Raw genomic sequence first — 23,418 nt, forward strand, 5'->3', positions numbered from 1 at the left:
TCTCCCTTTGATAAAACAAAATTGTTATGGGTCAGGAGCAGTATTTTTTTTCTTTTTTAATTGGAGCTTATGCATCAGATAACAGTGCATCCCCTGGCTCTGCAAGATAAGTTTGTTAAGCTGAAGGATCTATAGCTCCTGGGATCTGAAATGGGGGCCCCCCTTTATGCAACAGCATAATGAAGGTCACTTTCCATACCAAAAGAACATACAATGTTACAATGTGGTTGTGCTTAGAGCTGAACTGTTTTAGGAGAGATTTGGAGATGGTATTCTTGGCAACATTGCTTAAGCAACCAGATATGCTAATAGGCCTCCAACAGAGGGTATATTTTTACCCTGAGAGAGTGCAGTTAGAACATATTCCATAATAATCCTGGGGAAGGAAAGGATTCAAAGTTGTGGAACTTTAGGGCCAATTTCAGGAGTGAAGTTGACACTAAACTGATCAAGTACATTGGAAATATTATTGGGGTCAGAGTGTGTAATACCATTAAGAATTAATTCAGAGAACTGCTGTGTTTTTCTTGACCGTGTATTGTAGTTACAGGAATTATAATTATCCCTGGCTTTGGATGCTGAAGTAGAGTTGTGTGCTATCCTATGATAAGAGTAGATGTCCTACTTCTCACTGTTGCAGTATTCTTTACTCCCAGGAAGTCCTGCCACGGATAGAGAAATGTCCGGCCAACATATTAAAGCCTTTTCATCTTCCGGCCACCTTATATCAGATAGATGTTATGTTCCTGCAGGCAAGCCATAAAGTACATATGTAATGTACGAGTACCTAATCCTAATCCTCAGAACTGAAGTGCCCCAGAAGAAATACAGCAACCCCACTGAAAAGGAATAACATGTAAATCCATGAAGGGAAGAAGAAGTGGATAAAAGAAAAAACCCTTAGTCAGAGAGAAAAACAGAAAGTAACAGGGGGTAGGAGAAAGGGACAGAATACTGCTTCTTTGCAGCCTCTTTAAATGTTGACCCTTATTTATGACCTGGATATGCTGTTTTTTTTTCTTTTGGACTGCTATGTCATTCCATAAAACTAATAAAATAACAGTTATATCAATTTGTTAATAGGGTTAGCCATGACGTGAAGCCAACTTACAGTAGGGAGCCAAGAAGAAAAGCTCTAGAAATCTCTACAATAAACAACCCTATCTGCATTAACAATGTTAAAATAATGTATAGGAGTAACAACTGCCCCCAGCAGCACTTCTTAACATAACAGATACCTCTTAATATACAAACATTTCAACAATGATAACATGAAATAAAACTGACAACTGCTAGTGTTTCTTACGCTGAAAGCAGAAAATTTAGTAAACAGTAGCAAAGCTAAGCAACTCAAGTGAATCTAAGAATGTTATGAGGAGGATGAGTGTTTACTGGCATTAGCTGCAGCAGGTTAAAAGGTTACAATATGTCAGATAAGGTTAAGTAGATACACCACTAACAGAAGAACATTCTTACAGTGTGCACTGTTTAATACAGGATTAAATACAGCGTGTTGTAAAAGCAAACGGAGTACAAAAAAAAGTGACAAGAAATTGAAAAGGAGGGTAGCACTACCGCTTTAGGATGCGAGTCTAGTCACTGACATTGATGGCATTGACACAAGAACTGCCTGTATTTAGGAAAGCGCCTAATATGAAACCCCAAAAATGAATGTGAATCCTAGTGTCAGAATACACACATGCAGTCCTTAACAATCCACAGCCACACTTGCCAGGACTAACTCAACCCCATTACCATTCCCTAAATTTCAATTACCACCTCTTGATTGGAGTGAGTAGCTTCTGTTCTGCCACATTATTAGCAACATGACAGAGCTCGGCACCATACCACCATTCCTTATCCTAACCACATGGACCCACATTCCCCCATTCCAAGTTTACCTTCTAATAAAAGGGGCCAGTTGTTAGCATCCCACTTGTGCAAGACTCAAAAGGGTACTTTATCCTTTCCACTGATGAGCTCAAAATTTTAATCAATAAGGGCTGTTTCTGGACTGCAAGCAATAATTCTGACCTATGCACAGGGTACAAACTTGCTTGTTCCCTTGCATAAATGATACATGAATTCCAGCCTATCAACAAAGCTCAAAATTTTAATCAATAAGGGCTGTTTCTGGACTGCAAGCAATAATTCTGACCTATGCACAGGGTACAAACTTGCTTGTTCCCTTGCATAAATGATACATGAATTCCAGCCTATCAACAATATGGGATTTGAGTCCAAAAACAGTAACTCAAGCACTCACTGTCTAAAATGTATTTATCAAACAATCAAAAGTTAAGAGGAAAATAAAGGTGCTAGTTTCTGATTCTGTTCTTGTATGACATACTCTTCATATTTTGGGTAAAATACGCCCTTTCTAGTTTGTACACAAGTTGTTTATAGTAATCAGGACATTTCTAAAGCTTACAATGCCACACATTTTAAAATAAGCTGTAGTAAATGTTCTCATTCCATTAACTATAGAATCAGTACATCAAAGACAGTGAGTAGGATTCGTAAATGTGGTGCAAACTAGAAAGAATGGCACCTGTTATGTTTGCTTGGTGCACTTCAGAGACTTGGTACTTCTGAAACATATTTATTCTGGTACTGCAGTGTGCAATTCAAAAAGCATGGTAATTTGGTACACAATGATTTATGCAATGCAGTAATGGCCCATAATACATGCAACACATTGCCAATTTGCTCCAAAACATAAAAGTGTTTGCTGAATAGCAGCTGAACACAGACAGTTAAGGCTATAAGCTGCTATGGCACATTTCTCTGTAGTCCTAACTGCTTTACTCTTATCACCACTTACATACTGGGTGACTTAGGGCAAGCCCTCTCTAGACAATGCTCTCATATCATTCCTGAAAATACTACTCTATTTTACTGCCCCCCAATACTTCCTGTACTGTCTCTAACATGGACATACAGCGTATGATTCTGTATGCCTTCTAAAGCAATACTTTCCCTGAAATATGTGAAAACAGATTCTGTGGTGCTTTGAAATGTAAGCTTGAAACAGAACATCTCAGATAAGCACCTCCTACATTACTCACAAATACTGCTGTGTTTCCTACATGATATCACTCCCTCAGCACTATGCGTTTTACATACAATACTCAGTGTGATAATGGGGCACTCAATGTGCCACTGAGTGAATGGAGTACTAAACTGATGCTGTCTGCAGCACTGTTTGGTGCACACATCACATACTGACAAATGAGCAATTCTGTTTGTGAACAGTGCATGTTGGTACTGTGGAAGAGAGGCTATCCGTACAATGCTTAGTGCACACCATGAAGGCATCTTACAAATACTGCCTGTGAATCTCTTCTACATATCAGAATTACACCAGGGTAGCAGACTTGCACACTATGGAACAAACGTTATGAATCCTACCCTACAGCTTACTTGTGAAAGTGTCTACATCTTTCCATGCACTTATCATTGGTAAACCTGTGCCTCCCCAGGATACTCAACACTTTTCCTAGTACAGAAATGCTTTAAGTTATTTTTTGGGTGTTAAATAAAACTTGTCTCCTCTTTGCAGTTCAAGAAAATTATTGAAGGACCAGCTTCCTCACAATGGCTGGCAATGAAGTGTCTTTTTTTTTTTTAACAAAGACAGGTGAAAAACAGATGCTGATTAAAGTCCAAATCACAAATGGACTATACTGATTCCTGCACAATTCCACTGATCAAAACATCCCAGTTAGAAAAAGAATATTGATAACTGGTTTGAAATGCCCTTCACTTGCAGTCAGTTTTGGATGAAGGCAACAGACTTTGTCCCTACACCAAACTCAATTTCATAATTTGATGTTTAGAGAAACGTGTTATGTATTTATTTATTTACTTAATTATTTACATTTGTTTACTGGGAAATTCCGACCAGACGTAGGTCCTTTTTCAGCGGATGCCCGGGGAGAAAAGCTCCACATCATGTACATGATACATAGAGATACAAAGTTGCAGCAATAGTAAACAACATTACAGGTTGTTGGCTTTAATACAATAACAAGATACTGATTATCAACAGTATATACAGTAAATGTTGCAAGTTAAGATAGTTTCTTGCTATTACAAGTTAGCAAAAGCCACATATAAAAACAAAAACTGGTAAATCCACTGCTGAAACTTGTCTATTAGAATGGTTACGGTAAAAAAATTCTCCAAAGCCAACTTCATGTCTATTAAGACAGAAGTGGCAAATTCATGACACCCATGCAGATGGACAATACAGTTACGACTGCTGAATCCTACACAAATGCACTCTATAAGCACTTACACGAGTGCATGGATCGTGCTATCCCAAACAGAACCAAGACGCTATCCTCCAAAAAAAGGAAACCAATCTGGTGGTTCCCTGCCATAAACAAACTCTACAACAGAAGGTAGAAACTATTACAAAAGAGAGTAAAATCCCATGAGTGGAGGAGCTCCCTGGTTAGCCTCAGTAAGAAGCTGAGATCCCTTATAAGATCCTGCAAAGCTAGCTACGTAAACAAAATCTCCACTGATTCTAAGTGCAACCACAAAGCATTCTATAGCTATGTCAAGAATCTCAATGGCAACACCCAGATCTGCTCTAAGTTACAGCCCAACGGCACGAAAATCACAGAACCAACTGATATTGCCAACATCCTGGCAGATAGGTTCAGTGCTAACTTTACCCCCCCTCTCACCCCCTAAAAGGCCCATATCTATACAGGAAGAATGCAGAGTCCCTGTAATCACATCTATGCAGGTAAAAGCTGCACTCTCTAAAACCAAAAACACAGCATCCATGGGACCAGACAACATCCCAGGCTGCGTTTTACATGAACTTCAGAACGAACTGGCTCCCCACCTAAGCACCATGTTTAATCATAATGTCACGTCAGGCTTTGTGCCCACTGAATGGCACACAGCAACGGTTATCCCACTCCACAAAGGGGGAGCCACCACCGATCCTGGGAACTATCACCCTATTAGCCTGACGAGTCTGGTCTGCAAGGCCATAGAACGTATCATCATGGAACTCATAAACAAAGACATTGGTAACCTCCAAACTCTGGACCTCACCCAGTTCGGGTTTGTGAACCTGATCGACTTCTCTAAGGCAGTCACCAAAGCCGTAGATAAAGGGTAAGGTGGTTTATACAGCCTATCTTGACCGTGCCAAGGCTTTCAACACCATCCCCCATTCTGGAATTATAGCTAAACTCACTAAACTAGGTATAAATCCCTACATCACAAGATGGGTTGCCAGCTGGCTCACTGACAGAACCCACACTGTAAAAGTTCTAGACTCCAAATCTGACTTCAAACCAGTCACAAGTGGAGTACCACAGGGTTCAGTCCTGGGACCTCTCCTGTTTGGTATCTACTTCTCTGAAGTACAGGCTAACACAGAAGGCCTCTGGCTAACAAAGTTCGCAGATGACTGCAAACTAGGAGCTATAGTCAAGTCCCCAAATGATTTGGACATCCTACAGAAGGGCCTCACTGAGACAGATGCCTGGTGTCAGAGGCATGGCCTCAAGCTCAATGCCAAAAAGTGCATTGTCACCCCCTTTGGTAAAAACTCTGTACCCATGAACTACCACATAAACAGCAGTCTACTTAACGCCGAATGAGTGATAAGAGACCTTGGGACCCAGGTGGACAGTAGACTCTTCTTTGATAATCACATTGCTACAGTAGTCAGGAAATCCTTCTATGTGGCACACCTATCACAAAAGGTTTCTCATCATTGTTCCCCTCTACTCGGCACTCATTAGACCCATTATAGAGTACAACATCCCTTTTGGAATGTACCTCATAAGACATCTGCATCATCCTGAAAGGCCACAGACGTACCTCACAAAGAGGATTACTGGCCTCAAACAGGTGCCCTGCATTGACCATCTCAAAAAACTCCAGCTTTACTCTGCAGCATATTGCCTACTCAGAGGAGATCTCTGCCTAACATATAAAGCTATGCTAAACCCAGAGCTGCTGGACATGCTACACCTAAAGAAATCCCAATCCCTCCAAGCTACACACTCTAGGGACCTAAACCTTGTCACCACAATAAACAGGACATGCTGGAGGGATAGATTCCTGTCCCAGAGACTTCCTATACTCTGGAACAAGCTACCCATCTATGTCAAGCAAAGTTCCTCATTAGCACTCTTCTAGAATGGATGGGAAATAGGAAATATACCCCGGGGATCACTTCTGGGGCTCTGCTCGACAGGGGCACAGGAAATTAACTTTCTTGAGTGGCGTAAGCCACGGAACCTTGTTAGCTAGGCTTACTTACGCCCTTGGACTGATAGCCTAGTACCTATCTATGAACCTATGTCATTTTGTACATGAAAACTTGCAAAACTAACTCACCATTTTAGTCTTGTTCAGCAGCTCACTGGAAAGCAGTACAGTGTACTATACATAGTTATATGAAAAACAGCAGTACCGTACAGAAGCCAGGCAAGGGGTGTTTGTGCTTTAAGGTTCCATAATGAACACTCAGATGGAAAGGACCAACTCTCTGGGAATAACAAGATGCATATCCCAGAGGATCCTCTTCAAATTATTAAAAAATGTCTAAAAAGAAAACTGACATTAAAGGTATGGCTAAAACAGGATAACAAACTAAGCTGAACTGCACGGTAATGAAGTTTCACAATAATTGAGCTGTATGGGATTTCCATTTACTTGCTTCCCACTGCGTTGTGACATAATGATGCTTAAAATCAAAATCATAACCCACTTGGTTTTTGCAGATATAAACAAAATACACAGTATATTGTGTTGTTTTGATCCAGGCTATAATGGCTATGGAGCCCCTCCAGAAGAGAGATTTTTTTAAAACAAAAGTCCAAGGTAGCAGGTGTCTCCCAGTCCCAGAATCTAGCTGTGTTAAATACTTCCACAAGATACACTCCCCAGATTAGCCCATTTGGGATCCCGCAACTACACTTGTCCAGAATTTTCCTTCCAAGTGAGTAACTACCTTACTTATTTGCAGTTTTAGGCAGCCTTTTAAAAGGCTTGTTATTTATCTAAATGCTGTGAGAATATGCCCACACACCATACAGCATTTTGAGAACACATTTAAACTGTACATGCTCATTCTCTTAACCATCAGGTTAAAACTATCCCCTCTGTGCACAAAAAAAAGGATTTTGGAATCACAATAATGGGTTGTGGGCCCTGAAAAAACATCATTTCTGTTAGGTGGGCTGAGATGGTGGGTTACTGTATACCGAAAAGGTTGAAGGGATAGTGCCCACCAGCTCAGCTTTGTATTGTCATCTGTTGGCTTTCTTAAATCATTGAAAAGGCACATGGTGTATTATTATCAAACTGAAGTACTTGACTAACAATATGGATGTCAACATCTAGGTCTTTCAAACATATTTAGTAGACCCAGACATATGGACATAGTTGCAGTCTAACCACCACAACATCAATGCACTAACATCGACAAACATCGGCACACTTTAGCGCATGCTCCAACGCTATTCCTCAGACCATGCAAAGTTTTAAACAGTGTTTTTGCAGGACCCCACACACACCTCCCACACCCCTGCTAATTTATTTACTCCAACTGCAAGACTGTACAATCTACTGCATTCAACACCCCAAAGTAGCACACCCTCAGAAAAATGACATGTTTTTTCCCATGGCTGTGGGATATCAGAGTAAAAAGTTTCCAGCCGTTGACTATATTAAGCTAACCGGACGAAAAAACAATCCAGCTACCATTCATAAAGATAGAATGCGATGCAAGGTACCATATAAGCAGTAAAATATTAACGTTTTCATATCTTTTCTGGAAGTTGTTATCAATAAAGGATGGCCCACAAGTGATAAAATGTGTGAATTATGTAATGCAAGGAGGAAAAAAACAGCAAAAACACATGACTGAACCATGTCTGTTACACCTTGTAAATAACCATGCAGTGTACAAGGTCACATTCCAGTAACAAAACAGAGTGGGGTCCAGAAAAGAAGCACCTGAAACTTGCCCACATTTCAAGACCTAAAATGCACATCATAAATGTCAAAATGAAAAGGAGGAATATAGACAGATTTGTGTCCCAGAGTCTTCCCCATCTATGGAATAGACTCCCTCTCCATGTCAAAGTGCCTCTTTACCCCTTTTTAAGCGCAACCCGTGTAACTGCATGGGAAACAGAAAATATACCCCTTTGATTCCACCCGTGTCCCTGCTGGACAGGGGCATCTGGTGATGACTTGTCTAAACATGGGCTAAACTCTTGGCTAGGCTTATAAGGGCCTCTGGGCCAACAGCCTAGTAACCTCCTATGATCCTATAGTGAAAATCTTCAATTACCTAAAAAAGCAAATAAGATGACGTCAAAAGTAATAATCACCTAAAGGGTACTTAATAAAAAGGTATTTTGTAATGCTAGAGGAGACTGCTCAAAGAGAATAAGTAAACACTACATACAAGGGATGCCCTAGATTTAAGAACACCTGAGATAACAACTGCAGTTGAATGCAAGTGCACATACAGTGGAAAAGAAACAGACCTGGTGAAAGCAACAGACACAAGGAAAAATGAACTTATCAGGCAAGTCTTAAGAATCTACAGGACATCAGATTAAGAATCATACATTGAAAAATATTACACTTACCTTTAAAGAGAATGACCCAGCAGCAATGAAGTGGTCCAAATCAATGACCGATGATAGAAACCCAGCTAAGATGACTTCATAGAAGTCACTTTTCTTCCTGAGACCAATCACTATAGCCCAGGACCATGATCCCACCACACCATGTATGGCATTGTCTGAAAGAGCTCTAAGCCAGTCATTTTGAAGAATGAATGACAACTGCGCAAAGCAGTCTGCAACATAGCAGAAAACTGCCAGCCCTATGCTTGCAAAAACGGAGGCAGTACTTAAAGTCTGGATAAGGGCATAAGATTTTCCCATCTCTGAAAGCATATTAAATGGTAAGTGATCGCAAGTGAAGCTTCTTCAGGTTGTATCCAATCCATCATAACCATCTCCTGTACATTCTGCAAAATATCAGAGAAGAAGAAAGAGTTACAAAAAAAAAATGAATACACAGCTAATCAAGCAGGTTTACCCAGCAAACTAGTGATGGCAAGATACCAAGTACAGAAAAAATCTGCAAAGTAAAAGAATAAGGTTTACAAATTCTTGCTCTTTAGGATATCGTAAACTTTCAAGATTTCTGGCAAACGGACTGTATTAAGTGGCTATGAAGGGGTGGCATAACATTGCTATGATCGACAGGTAGACTCCAAGGAGGCCACAACCACAAATAGCACCAGTTCACACCACGAATTGACCTAGGTTTCGTCTTTATTCAGACTTCTTCAGAATACAAGTGATAAAAAAACACACCCTTTTTATATATAACACATGACAATGACATCAGCAAATTATTGATGCAATTAAAATTCCTTCCACAATAAAAAGAAAACCAACCACATTAAAGTAGTAAAAAGCAGTTTTCAAAAAAACTTTAACAAATAACAATTGCCATTAAATATATGCTTGATAACAAAATTCACAATAGTAAAATAAAATAAAATATATAAAATATAAAATACATACACATTGATTGTGTGAAAACATCTCTGTTACACTGAATAAATTGTGAATGCCTATCCCAGAATGTTCTTTAGTTTCAATACAGGCATAATGCTAATACAGTCATTAATGCCTGGAAACACCAAAGCATTCAGTTTCAATTGCCATTTCATTTCACAAATGTCTAAGTGTACTTCAAGCAATCTGTCCTGAATGTCAAATGAAACCTGCTGAATGACACTAAATTTAAAAGAATGACCCACATTACATTCTATATGCCTATATAAGGCATTAGTCTTTTTCCTTAATCTGATGTCCGATTGGTGCTCTATTATACAATCACTGAATGCCCTGCTAGTCTTTCCGACATAAAAGGCCGGACATTGGCCACATAAGGCCACGTATACTAAATTCCTGCTGTAGCAATCGAAGTGGCCACCTAGCCTAATAGTGACCCCAGCTACTTTGTAAACAGGATTAGTTGGATTAATCAGGGGACATACACTACACCTACCACATTTGAAAGTGCCCCTGTTCCTGTTAGAACCAATCAAAGGCGCCCCATCCCTTTCCAACAATTGCTTAAATGAGCACCCCTTACTAAAAACACATCTAGGAGGCGCCCCCAATTTGTCACTAACCATATGGTCCAATCTCAAAAGCTTCCAGTTGTTGGTTACTATCTCCCTAATGCACGGAGCATCAAATGAGTAAGTAGTGATAAACAGTAGCATAGGATCCTTAGCTTCACCTATGGGCTCAACATCATTCCCAAGGTTAATTGTACCTCCACCGAGGCTCGTTCTATCCTCATCATTTTCACTGGGCCGTGCCCGTACTCTATCAGGTTTACCACTTATTAAGGCCCAATAAACACCTTTAACCCTTTTTGACTTAACTTCATCAGCAATACATGTACACAATGCTACCGGATAACCATGCCTAATAAACATCTGTTTTTATAAATTCAATTTCCTTAAAAAAGTCATCATCCAAACTAGTCATTCTTGCTGCCCTGACCATTTGCCCTTTTACAATTGCTTTCTTCTGATGGTCCAGATGCCAGCTTGAATAACTCAAATAGGAGTTTGAAAATGTTGCCTTCCTGTGTATTGTGGATGCCAAAATTTTGTCAACAGGGTTAATACTCAAATGGACATCTAAATAATCAATCTCAACCTTACTAACATTATAAGTGAACTTTAAAAATTCGACAGAATTATTGATGTACTCCATAAGTGTCCCTACTTCACCAACATCACCTTCCCAGACAATAAACAAATCGTCCAAGAATCGCGTGTAAAAGTTGATTTGGGACATAAAATGACTGGTGAATAAATATTCCTGCTCCCAGTATGCCATAATGTAATTAGCATAAGCCGGGGCGCAGGCTGCCCCCATAGCAACACCAGTTATCTGCTTATAATATAATCCCTCAAAATAAATAAAATTATTATTGAGGACAATTTCCATCAAACCAGTCAGCAAATTAATTCTATCTTGGTCATACAAGCCAGTTTTGTATAGCTGCCGTTCCAGCCATTCCAGCCCAATTTCTGTAGGGATGACTGAAAAAAAGATTGACAACATCCACTGTGATTAGTATAGTGTTATCACTAATCTTAATTCCCTTTAACTTCTCCAAAAAGGACCAGGAGTCTCTAGTAATATATTCAAATTTCTTTAAACCTTTTTGCAGCTCATGGTCCAAAAACTTACTAATGAAGCAAGTTTTACTACGTTTCCCGTCGACTATAGGCCTAAATGCCAAATTGTTTAAACCCTTGTGTATTTTGGGAATTCCGAAAATGCTACTGACCAGTGGAAAGTTGTTATTTATGTAAAAATACTCTACCTCATTAATGTGCCCTTGCATTAATAAATCCTCAATAAACAAATTAACCTTACTATAAGCAATGTTGAGCTGATTTAAGCTGCTCTCTTCATATGTATCCGAGGCCAACAAGACCATCATATTATCCACGTAATCAACCCGATCTATAACTACGAGCCCGTTACCTTTATCAGGTCTCATAAATCTAATAGTACCATCAGTAACGAACTCATTCAATAACAAACACTCGTCCCAAGTTAAATTGTCCATTCTTTCAAAAGCCCGTTTACTGCTCGAACATCTACCCTGATCAAAATGTTCCCTAATTTCGACTTCACAAATCTTTTCAAAACAACTGACTACACTGTTGCTAGGGGGCATAAACTTACTAGGCTTTTTGAACACCGGGGCACCTTCATTATTACTTTCCCCCTGAAATAACAGTTTCAAATTCATTTTCCTCACTAGTAATTTTAAATCCACTAAGGTGTCAGTTAATGTACCCCGTGCCAAAGGTACAAAAGTTAGCCCTTTGGCTAACAAATTAACATGTCGCTCATCAATTGTTTTACTGGAGTAGTTGTATATTTTGAAATCACCATAATCATTACTTATAATTGATGGATTACTAAGCCCCTCATTTTGCACAGCTTTCAATTCATCATCAGCTATTTGAATTAAATTATCAATACCTTCATCATCCTCATAGTTAACAAACAGCTCGTCATTAAATTTAACATTGTGAATATTTGTATTGTTCGATACCAATTCACCTCCCATATCAGATGGACATAGATACAGACAAGTATCAGGTGGAAATGAATACAAACTAACATCCCCTACTGAATTGTACTCCATAACACCCTTGTCAGCCGTGTTAGGACTAGAACAACGGACCACATCCAGATTTGAATGATTAACATCACACGCAAAAACTTGGTTGTCGTTAAAAAAACCACCTACTTTGGTCATCATCGCTGAAGATTGCGATTCTCCCATTGTACTACAACCAAGTACATTCAAACATTCCCCATTTTGTGAAAGTAAGTCATAACCCCCGTAAGACTTAATAGACACACCCAAACTTGGTTCACTGTTACCAAACCTGCCCACAATCAACTCTTGACTTGCGTGCATACTGAGTGTGCCTTCAATGTCCGTACAATTTAAAGAGGCTTTAAAACTACTGTTTTTTGTGCTCACCATTTCACATTCACAATCAATTTGATTATCCAAATTGGATAAAACACAGCCATTACGGGTAAATGTGACATCAACAGATCGCCCGTTAAAATTTGTTATGTTATTTTGACTCGCTCGAATACTTTCATTATTAGTAGCTACCTGCAAAATGTAAGGAAGCATAAATGTCGTGTTACCAACACCATAAACCTTGAAATCCAGACAACACTGCTCGTTAAAGCCATAAACTGCCCCATTGTTAATACGATCAAAGGTATCATCATTGGTTAAAGAAGAATAAGATACATCCATTACATCATTGCTATTTAACAATGATGAACAATTATTAATACGAAAGGCATTATAATCAAAATGTCTACATACAGCCATTGCATCAGAGTTAAATGCTCCACCACTGTGATTAAAAGCAGTGCAAGATTCACTTTCGTTATTACTAAGCTCAACCAGCCCAACGGACGCTGGACACCTAGCGGTGAAAAATATAATATCATTCTGTCTTTCATCGGTGGTACAGTCTTGTGAACTACAGTAAACATGTTTGCAATTACGATTAGAACCAATAAAATCCCCTGTTGATGGTTCCGCTGGGTTACTAAGATTTATTAACTCTATTAAGTTCTTGGAACTGTCATTAATACATTGCTGATATGTCGAACAATTGCTGGGAGCTGGTTGGATAAAAGTTAAAACAGGTTTGAGGGGCTCACCTGAATGTCCTGAAAAGCTACCAGAAATCACATCCTCCACTGGGCTCGATTGTTCCTGCTGTTTAAGGTATTGAAATTCCTTATCTTTGGCTCTGCTCCTTGCCTGCCAAATTCGTTTGATTCCGTCGATTCCTGACGCTGGTTTCGCCCTCTTATCTTCTCCGACCTTCTTGGCTCCATCTCTAAAGGGAATTCAGCACCATTAGGTTCCACATTTGTGCCCTCCTCTATTGACGTCATTTCCTCTTCTCTGTTAGACCCACGTTTGTTTAAAGGAACCCTGCCATAACAGTTACCTTCAGAAAGGGGATAAACCTGATTACGCCTGTATTCATTGGTATCCCTTTCAATCTTACGAACTTTCCTAGCATGAATGCGGGCACACTGAGAATCCACACTGTTCATCAGATTAGTATAATTAGTCATGTAATGATCAAAATTTAAATCGGAAGTAATTTTCTCATTTTCACTTTCCAGTTCACCCAACAGTGTGACAATTTGCTGGTCATTGTACTTGATTATAATGTTTAAAAGTTCAAGCCCCTTTCTATCGCAAAGTTTGTGCACCTCTTCCAACATACCCCTTTTCGCTTCGATCCCATTAGGGTACTTCATAGGTTCATACTAGGCTATCTGCCCGAGGACATTTATAAGCCTAGCCATAGTTTTGTGGCTTACGCCACCCCTTAGTTTGGAGTAACTATGCCCATTATTTAGCTGTGCCTCTGTCGAGCAGTGACACTGAGGTAACCCCTGGGGTGTATCTGCGATCTCCCATCCATTGGTCAAGATTCCTCTTGAACAAGGCCAGCGAGGTGCTCTGCCTCACATAAACCGGGATTTTGTTCCACAGCATAGGGAGTCTTTGGGTGATGAAACTATCCCTCCAGCATGTCCTATTAATAACCGTGTCGAGGAAGTCACCCGCCCTTGTGGCTCTGAGGGATCTAGATTTTTTGAGATGAAGCATATTCATCAAATCTGGGTCTGACATGGCCTTGTATGTCAGGCATAGGTCACCTCTGAGTAAGCTGTACGCAACTGAATATAACTGGAGTTCTTTCAGTCGTGCAGCATAAGACAGATTTTTGAGACCCTTTATCCCTTTGGTGAGGAACTTCTGTGGCCTTTCCAGCTGCTGCAAGTGTCGGGTCAGGTACATTCCGAATGGGGCATTGTACTCGATCATTGGTCTGATGAGTGATGAGTATAGGGAGACTATGACTTCCCTTGATCTAGATGTGAATCCCTTCATGATAAGGTGGGCAATGTAGAAGGTCTTCCTAACTACTTTAGCAATATGAGTGTCGAATGAAAGGCTACTGTCAACCTGGGTTCCCAGGTCCCTAATAACTTCTTCTGTGTTCAGGGGATTGCCACCTATATGGTAGCTAGGGGTAACCTTATTTTTCCCGAAGGGTATGACTATGCATTTCTTGGCATTTAACTTGAGGCCATGGCTCTGGCACCAGTTATCCGTTTCTGTGAGACCCTTCTGAAGGATATCTGTGTCGGATGTGTTCTCAACTACGGCACCCAGTTTGCAGTCATCTGCGAACTTTGTCAGCCATAACCCTCCTGTGTTTGCTTGTACTTCAGAAAAGTAGATGCCAAACAACAGTGGGCCCAGGACTGAGCCCTGTGGGACACCACTTGTGACAGGCTTAGAGTCTGACATGGCGCCAGCAACTCTGACCCTGTGGGTTCTGTCACTCAGCCAGTTTGCAACCCATCTTGTAATGTATGGGTTTACATTTAAGTTGATGAGTTTTTCAATGATACCCGAGTGGGGTATTGTATCGAAAGCCTTCGCCAGGTCTAGGTAGGCTGTATGGACTGCCTTTCCCTCATCAATGGCCTTGGTGACTGTTTCAAAAAAGTCAACCAAGTTTAAAAGGCATGATCTGCCTTTGACAAAGCCAAACTGGGTTGGATCCAAAGTCTGCAAATTCCCTATGTCTTTATTTATGAGATCCATTATGATCCTTTCCATGGCTTTGCAGATCAGGCTTGTCAAGCTAATGGGACGGTAATTTCCAGGGTCGGTGGAGGCACCGCCTTTGTGGAGTGGGACTACAGTCGCTGTGCCACTCCTGGGTACGTATCCGGAGGTGAGACTAAGATTAAACAGCTGTCCTAACTGTGGGTTTAATTCCTCATTGAGTTCATGGAGCACACAGCCGGGGACACCATCAGGTCCCATGGATGCTGTGTTCTTTGCCTTGGAGAGAGCAGTTCTCACCTGAGCATTGGAGATGTTTGGGGGGCTACAATCATTTGGTATAGATATCTCTTCTTTAGGCGGGAGGGTGGGGAGAAGTTTGCACTGAACCTGTCAGCCAGTATGTTGGCAATGTCTGTAGGATCAGTAATCTTCACATCATTTTGAACTAATTCTGAGCATATCTGGGAGTTTCCCCCTAGGTTTCTGACATAGCTAAAGAATGCTTTATGGTTGTCTTTAGAGTCCTTAGCTATTTTTTCTCAAAATTAGCTTTGGATGATTTTATGAGAGCTCTTAGCTTTTTACTTATAGTGATCAGCGGTGTCTTACCTTTTAAGGATTTTGCTCTATCTTGTAGTAGCTTTCTCCTTTATTGTAGAGTTTGTTTATGGCTGGGGTCCACCAGACTGGATGCTTGCCTTTGGTACAAAGAGTCTTTGTTTTGCTTGGGATTGCCTGATCCATGCAGCCCTGCAGGTGCTGGTAGAAGGCATTTGTAAGTGATTCAGCGGTTTGAGTAATGTTAACCGCCGGCTCAGGGGCCTTAAAGGAGACCACACTAGTCTTTAGAAGTGTGAAGTCGGCTTTCGAGAAGTTCTTTACTGTGGTCTTTCATTTCGGGTGGGGGCAGGATGAGGACCTCCAGCGAGATTAGTTTGTGATCAGATCTCACCAGTGAGGGGTATACTTCTGGCGTTGAACATTGTGCTCCCATGTTCGTGATGATGAGATCAAGTATGTTCTCTCCTCTTGTGGGGATGGTGACTAGTTGTTCCATGGCATTTGAGTTTATGAATTCCAGGAACTTTTGGGCTAGAGTGTTTGGGCTTGAGTAGTGTTCCCAGTCTATATTAGGGTAGTTGAAGTCACCTAGTATGATGGTGTTCGAGATACATTTATCCCTCCAGTGTTTTCAGGAAGGCCATGTGAGGTTCCTGAGTTTGCGAGGGTGGCCTGTAACATGCTACAATTTGCATAGCAGTCTTGCCTATGGTTAATTGCACCTGGATGGTTTCCGATGCATCGTGCGATGCCACCAATCTTGAGGTGTGGGTGTCCTTGATGAATATGGATACCCTCCTCCTTTCTTGGTATTGTCCGGGTTTTGTGGCGGAACGCATGATATGAGGTAAAACCTGATAGTGCTGGGGTGCTCTCAGGAGCCTTGAACCAGGTTTCTGTCACAGCACAGACATCGATGTTCTCCATACTGAGAAGGGCCTTGAGTGCGTGCATCTTGAGGTTGAGACTTCTGGCATTGAGCAGCATTACCCTTAGTTTTTTTCTTTGTTTTGTTCTAGGGTGGTAGGTTTAGAATTTGAGCCTTGCCTAAAAAGGCACTATGGGGTGGCAAGAGCCTTTGCCAAAATCCGGAATCCCAGGGTGACAAGTGCAAGCCGTCCCTTGCGAGCAGCGTGGCTTGTCCAGCATGTCATCCCAGGCAGACAGACATTGGATCCCCTTTGAATGACACCAGAGTTTAAGCCAATTGTTAAAACTGATCATCTTATCTCTGTATTGTGGCATCATTCTTGGTGAAGGTAGGATACTGCTCAAGGTCAGGGTCATACCTGCCTGGGCTACATAATCAGAGAGCTCCTCTATGTCTCTTTTCATGTAGTCCAGGGAGGTACGTCTCAGGTCGTTTACACCAGCGTGGACAATGATTGAGTCGTACTTGTATCTGCTGTTGAGAGACCTGAGTGCATGCGTTATGTGGGGGATTCTAGCACCCGACAGGCAGCTTACTGTGACCTTCTCCTTACTCAGTCTGGTGAGCGGGACGTCAGTGTGTCTGACTATGGAGTCACCAATGACTAGTGTGTCTGACATAGTGTTTGGCCTTAAGGGCTGTGACTGCTTGACACTCTGACTGTGTGGTCTATGTGATGCAGGTGTTGTGTTCTGAGGTGGTAGTTGTTTGGGTGTCTGCTTTGGTGGCCTCTGCTGTTTTGGTAGATTTTTGATCAGAGCCTCTGAGTATGTCTTTGTGTGTTTATGTGTATGATTTGAGGTTGTGATGGTATTATGTGAGACTGGGTCTATAGTTTCAATTGCCATTTCATGTGGGTCATTCTTTTAAATTTAGTGTCATTCAGCAGGTTTCATTTGACATTCAGGGTAGATTGCTTGAAGTACACTTAGACATTTGTGAAATTAAATGGCAATTGAAACTGAATGCTTTGGTGTTTCCAGGCATTAATGACTGTATTAGCATTATGCCTGTATTGAAACTAAAGAACATTCTGGGATAGGCATTCACAATTTATTCAGTGTAACAGAGATGTTTTCACACAATCAATGTGTATGTATTTTATATTTTATATATTTTATTTTATTTTACTATTGTGAATTTTGTTATCAAGCATATATTTAATGACAATTGTTATTTGTTAGAGGTTTTTTGAAAACTGCTTTTTACTACTTTAATGTGGTTGGTTTTCTTTTTATTGTGGAAGGAATTTTAATTGCATCAATAATTTGCTGATGTCATTGTCATGTGTTATATATAAAAAGGGTGTGTTTTTTTATCACTTGTATTCTGAAGAAGTCTGAATAAAGACGAAACCTAAGTCAATTCGTGGTGTGAACTGGTGCTATTTGTGGTTGTGGCCTCCTTGGAGTCGACCTGTCGGTCTAAATTTTGTTTTGGTTTATTCTTGTATCAGTATAACATTGCTATGATAGTCTGACCAAGGTGACCATTTTGCTACAGGACCTAAACTGGGACACTTAAGGGCCGCCACGGGAAGCCAGGTCTGCAATCCCATTCTCCCAGCCTCCATAGGAGTAGAGATAAGGCAGCCATGTCATCTCGTGCCGAGGCGAGTAGGTTGGCCACCCGTCCTTCACCAGGCACTGTGGGGATGCCACTCTGTGAATAGCACCACCCAGGAGGCAAGAGGTCAAATGCCAGGAGGCATGACGCGATGCACATTCGTCGGCACCTGGCATCGTGGGGATGAGAGTCTGAGGTGTGCCACAAAAAGTGCAGAGATGGAGGGACCCAGGGCCATCTCCCCTGCCAGTTTGAAAGCCCTAGGTGCAAGGCAAAGTAGAGAACAAGTGTCACGGAAGTCTGGATAAGGAACTGTCTGAGGCTTCGTGGCCCAGCAGAGTTCCATGAGGGTGGGAAGATCCCCTGAGAGGCTCAAAGAGCACACATGACACTACATGATTTGGCAGCAGTTAGAAGATATGTAACCCTGGAAAAGAGCTCTCTCTCCTGGGTAGAAGTGGAAACTCAGAGGGGGTCAGTCCTGATGGAAGTCTGGAAGGGAGAGAGAGAGGTGGAAAGTGACTGGTACAGGACAGCTCCTGCCTGGGTGAGGGGGTACAGACCATGCCCCCTCTGGGATGGAAGTCTGGAAGGGGGAGAGAGGCAGATAGTGACAGGGCTGGGCGAGCTCCTACCTGGGTGAGGGGGGGTCAGGCACAGCTCCCCACAACGGAAGTCCCTAAGGGAGCGCTAGACTAGGGCGGACAGCAGCAGGGCCTGGAGAGCTCCTGCCTGGGTGAGCGGGGTCAGGCCCACCCCCACCCCCATGATGAATGTTCTTAAGGGAGCAACTGGGAGACAGTGATGGGGCCTAGAGAGCTCCTGCCTGGGTGAGTGGGGTCCGGCAGAGCTCCCCATGATGGAAGTCCTTGAGGAAGCGCCAGGGTGGATGGCAGAGGGGCCCGGAGAGCTCCTGCCAGGGTGAAGGCATCCAACTTCACCCCATAACTGACAGCATCATTGAAAAATCTCAAAGTCCTCAGAGCTGCTCTGGATGTGAAAGCAGGGGACTCTGAAGCCTTCATGAGAGCAGATCTGCCCCTCAGCAGCCGAGGGGAGTTCCGGAGGAGTGGACAGGATTGGAGGGAAGCTCTCCTGAGAGGGTCCGAGGGAATGAGCGATCCGGCATGATTTGGCAGCCTGCAGGAGACATGCAGAAGGCGGAGTCCTCTGACATGGGGGGGCATGGCTGGGGAAGGTCTCTTGGCCAGATCGAACGGAAGGACTGTAGGGTTTGGCCCTGACAGAAGTCAGTACAGGAGCACCAGGCAGATGGGTGTAGGGCCTGGAGAGCTCCTGCCTGGGTGAGTGGGATCAAGCAGAACCCCCCCACGATGGAAGTCCTTGAGGGAGCAAATGACTGATGGCAGCAGGGCCTGGAAAGCTCCTGCTTGGGTGAAGGCATCCGACCTTACACGATACCCAATGGCATCCCGAAAAATCTCAAAGTCCCCAGAGCTGCTTAGGATGGGAAATCAGGGGGACTGGCCACCTTGGGAAGCCAAGCCACCATTCAGACAGACTGAGCGGTCTAAACTGGGCTATTTCTGTGTCCCAAAGACAATGTTTGGAATTCCGGGACAGAGACTTCCAAACTGGGACTGTCCTGGAAAAACTGGGACTGTCTGACTATGGCACAGAGCTATATTCTATCAAGCTAACTACAGAATGCAATTGTACTCACCTCATTTATGAAGTCACAAGTTCCTACTCCTTTTAACTAAGGAATAAAGCAAGACAGAGAGTTCATTATGAATCAAACTCCAAGAAAAAATGTCAACTCTGCATAAATAGCAATTTGCTGATTTCTCATATCCTGGGTGGCACATTCCACATCCAGTGACATACAAATTTAATGCTACCTGGATGACAACAGACAGTCAGTAGAAGAGATCAAATACAAGCATGGTATGACATAACATTCCTAACCTTAACAGCAGAAATGGTTAAAAGTTGTGTATCCCATACTCACCACCCTAGTGCTGTGATTTGGCGTAATGGTTAAGGTGGTTGCCTCATAGATCAATCCAGAACGCTTTTAGAAATAATCCAGAAAATGGGGGGGGGGGGGACAAAAGTTATCAGCACAAGGAACATTAAAGACTGGCAGGGCACATTAACTCAAACCCATTTTTTGAAGGTATTTACTGCTCTTAGTTTTGGATCAATAACCTTTGAATTAAAGATTCTCACGTCACGCTAGTTGCTTAAACATTTGCAATGTAAGAAATCATTACAAGGAAATAATCCATCAGACAAGAAAGCTATTTTAACTAACTACTAATTTTAACTACCTTAAGTATTTTGCAATCGGGGTAACAATTTATATGGTGAATCCTCATGCCCCCCCCTAAAATTAACAAAAATGGACAATCCATCTTAGTTACTTTACATAAAAGCATGATTTACCCAGCAATTTAAAATTCATTTTGCACGTCTGTTTCCATTATCTTATAGTAAAAAAGTCAACACTTTTTAGCCACACATTACCCTCCAGTGGCTCCTGAACAAGGGACTGTGAGCTCAATATGTTTACTATTACAAAAACTTCAGCTCTTTTAGACACTTAAGAGGCACAAAAATGACCAAAGACTGCTCACCTTTGATGCAGCTAGATTAGATGGCCCTGCTCCCAAGTTTCTTAAAGCATGCAATACTTCTGTCTTTGTGCCCTTTAAGCACATTGACTTATCTCTCTCAAGCACTACAGTCCCTTCCCTTTGGAGGATAGCCACAGCTGTCCAACCCTATAAAAAAGGAAATTTTCAACTGTTCATATCTTACAACCCATGTTCTTACTCTTCTCCTCTCAAAAATCCTTGTGACAGCAGACATATCACAACATAGAGGGTTACAGCATCTTACTGCCACACTGTGCCTTACAAACTAGATTCTCCAAATGAAGAACAAACTCACAGACACAATAAGCATTAACCTTACAAAAGCTTTCAGCTCTGCCCATCCCCACATACTCGAATGACAATGTCTACACATGAAGTTGTTAATCATTTTTATGTAATTATTAACTTTTCAGTTAATAAACACACAGCAGTAAGACACACACACATTTTATATGTACACACACACACACACGTATATATATATATATATATATATATATATATATATATAGATATAGATATAGATATATATATATATATATATATATATATATACACATATATACACACACACACACAAATTCAGTAACACTCCCTTTGACAGTATCAAAAACATCAAGATAATATAAAAAAAAAGAGACTCACTACTCAGCTATCAAACATTTCCCTAGTCATAAAACAAGTTTGTTTTATTACAAAATATAAAAACTTAGTACATTAAGAACTTCTATTATTGGTTAACCAAAGGTAGGAAGAACAGCAAAGTCCTCTTTAGAAAACACTCCTTTATTGAATAAAACCACAGTAGTTAAGCACTTTCATCCCTCTCATAGGAACGTCTTCAGAACAATACAATCAAGATTTCCCAGCATTCATATACATCTAACAATAAACAAATTAATACCCGTTAATTGCATTACTTAAAATTTACATTGTTAACAATTAAAAGAAACATACCCTTGGACTCATACTATATACATATATATATATTACACAATAATGTTATTGAACTGTGTAACCTTGTTGAATAATAATGTTAACCAAAAATGTGATTTATTTTTAAAAATCAATTCAAATTCACCATTTCATTTATACCTGGAAACCTAGTGGCATCCAGAGTCAGTTGCCATTTTAATTCACAAACATCTAAAAACTCATTTAGTGTCCTCCCTTGCTGATCCACTTTAATTTGTTGTATTATTAAAAACTTAAATGAATGGCCTACATTTTCCATAAGATGCCTATTCAAAGGCATTTGTATTCTTACTATGCGTTATGTCTATTAGATGCTCATAAATCCTGTTCCTAAACCATCTACAATTTTTCCAATGTAGAATGCTGGACACGGAACATTTTGCAATATAAACTACATTCTTGGTTTGACAATTGTAATGACCTCTTATGAATATTTTCTTACCATTTAGTTTAAAAATATCACCAGTAATAAATATATGGGAGCACATCCAACATTTAAAAAGTTCCCAGCCTTTACAACTACACCACAGTTACATAACCTACTCCCTTGTTGCAAAATGTCCTTGAAACATCTGTCTCTCTTGAAAACAAACTTTGTTTTTTGTACAAGATATTTGACATATTTTTGTCCACTGACAGTAATTCCCATTTTTTTTCTATTGACTGACATACCCTGTGGGCATCCTTAATATAGGTAGTAATAAAACTCAAATGTACATACACATTATTCTCTGTATTAGACTTTACTTCTATCATAGCTGTTGTATTCAAGGAATTCAATATAGATAAATAAAAGCCATTTTTCCGTTTATTAATATCCTCTTCCCTAATAGCAGTTAACATTTACATTCGATAATTTCTTTTCTTAAACATATCTAATATGAAATTCACCTCTTCCATAAATTCATTATCCAGGGAAGTCATTTTTGCAGTACGGACTAACTGCTCTTTTACTATAGATTTCTTTTGAAAATCAGGGTGTCAGCTATTAAACTCCAAATATGAATTTGATAAAGTGGGTTTTCTGTATATTCTTGAAACCAAAGTTTTTTTCTCTTTGTTTATTTTTAATTCCACATCCAAATACATTATTTGTGGTTGACTATATTCATGGGTGAATTTAAAACAACTCAAAGTGCCATTAATGTAATCCAAAAACTGCATTAGAGAGTCTCTTGTCCCAATTCAAATCAAAAACATATCATCCAAAAATCTAGTGTAATTTTTGATGTAACTCGTGTACCCAGATTTAAAAATAAAACAGTTCTCCCAGTATGACATAATTTGCAAATATGGGGGAACAAGCTGCCCCCATAGCCACACTGGTGCTCTGACAAAAATACTGCCCACAAACCTAATGAAATTGTGTTTCAGTACCATCTCCATTCGGGTCACAAATACATTAATTTCATCTTGATCATAATTATTTGTAATTGTGTTTCAAACCATGCTAAGCCCTCTTCATGTGGTATTACTGAGAGCAGGTTGCAAACATCTATGGTCACC

General features: G+C 40.7%; 1 protein-coding gene across 5 annotated transcripts in view; it reads right to left on the reverse strand.

Moving 5' to 3' along the window:
* Positions 1 to 23,418, reverse strand: part of TMEM267 (transmembrane protein 267) — a 157,453-nt gene that overhangs the window by 76,928 nt on the left and 57,107 nt on the right. For 3 of the 5 annotated variants that reach the window (XM_044076859.1, XM_044076849.1, XM_044076875.1), the window contains exon 2: positions 8,643 to 9,028. In XM_044076859.1, coding sequence (XP_043932794.1) covers positions 8,643 to 8,954 — 312 coding nt within the window. In that variant the 5' untranslated portion in view covers positions 8,955 to 9,028. Of the gene's footprint in view, positions 1 to 8,642; positions 9,029 to 13,313; positions 13,496 to 23,418 lie in introns of all 5 variants that reach the window. The other 2 variants (XM_044076841.1, XM_044076866.1) reach the window with 1 other exon arrangement.

The sequence above is a fragment of the Protopterus annectens genome, chromosome 1.part1 (genome assembly GCF_019279795.1).
Source record: "Protopterus annectens isolate FY-2018-M chromosome 1.part1, PAN1.0, whole genome shotgun sequence".
Lineage (NCBI taxonomy): Eukaryota > Metazoa > Chordata > Ceratodontiformes > Protopteridae > Protopterus > Protopterus annectens.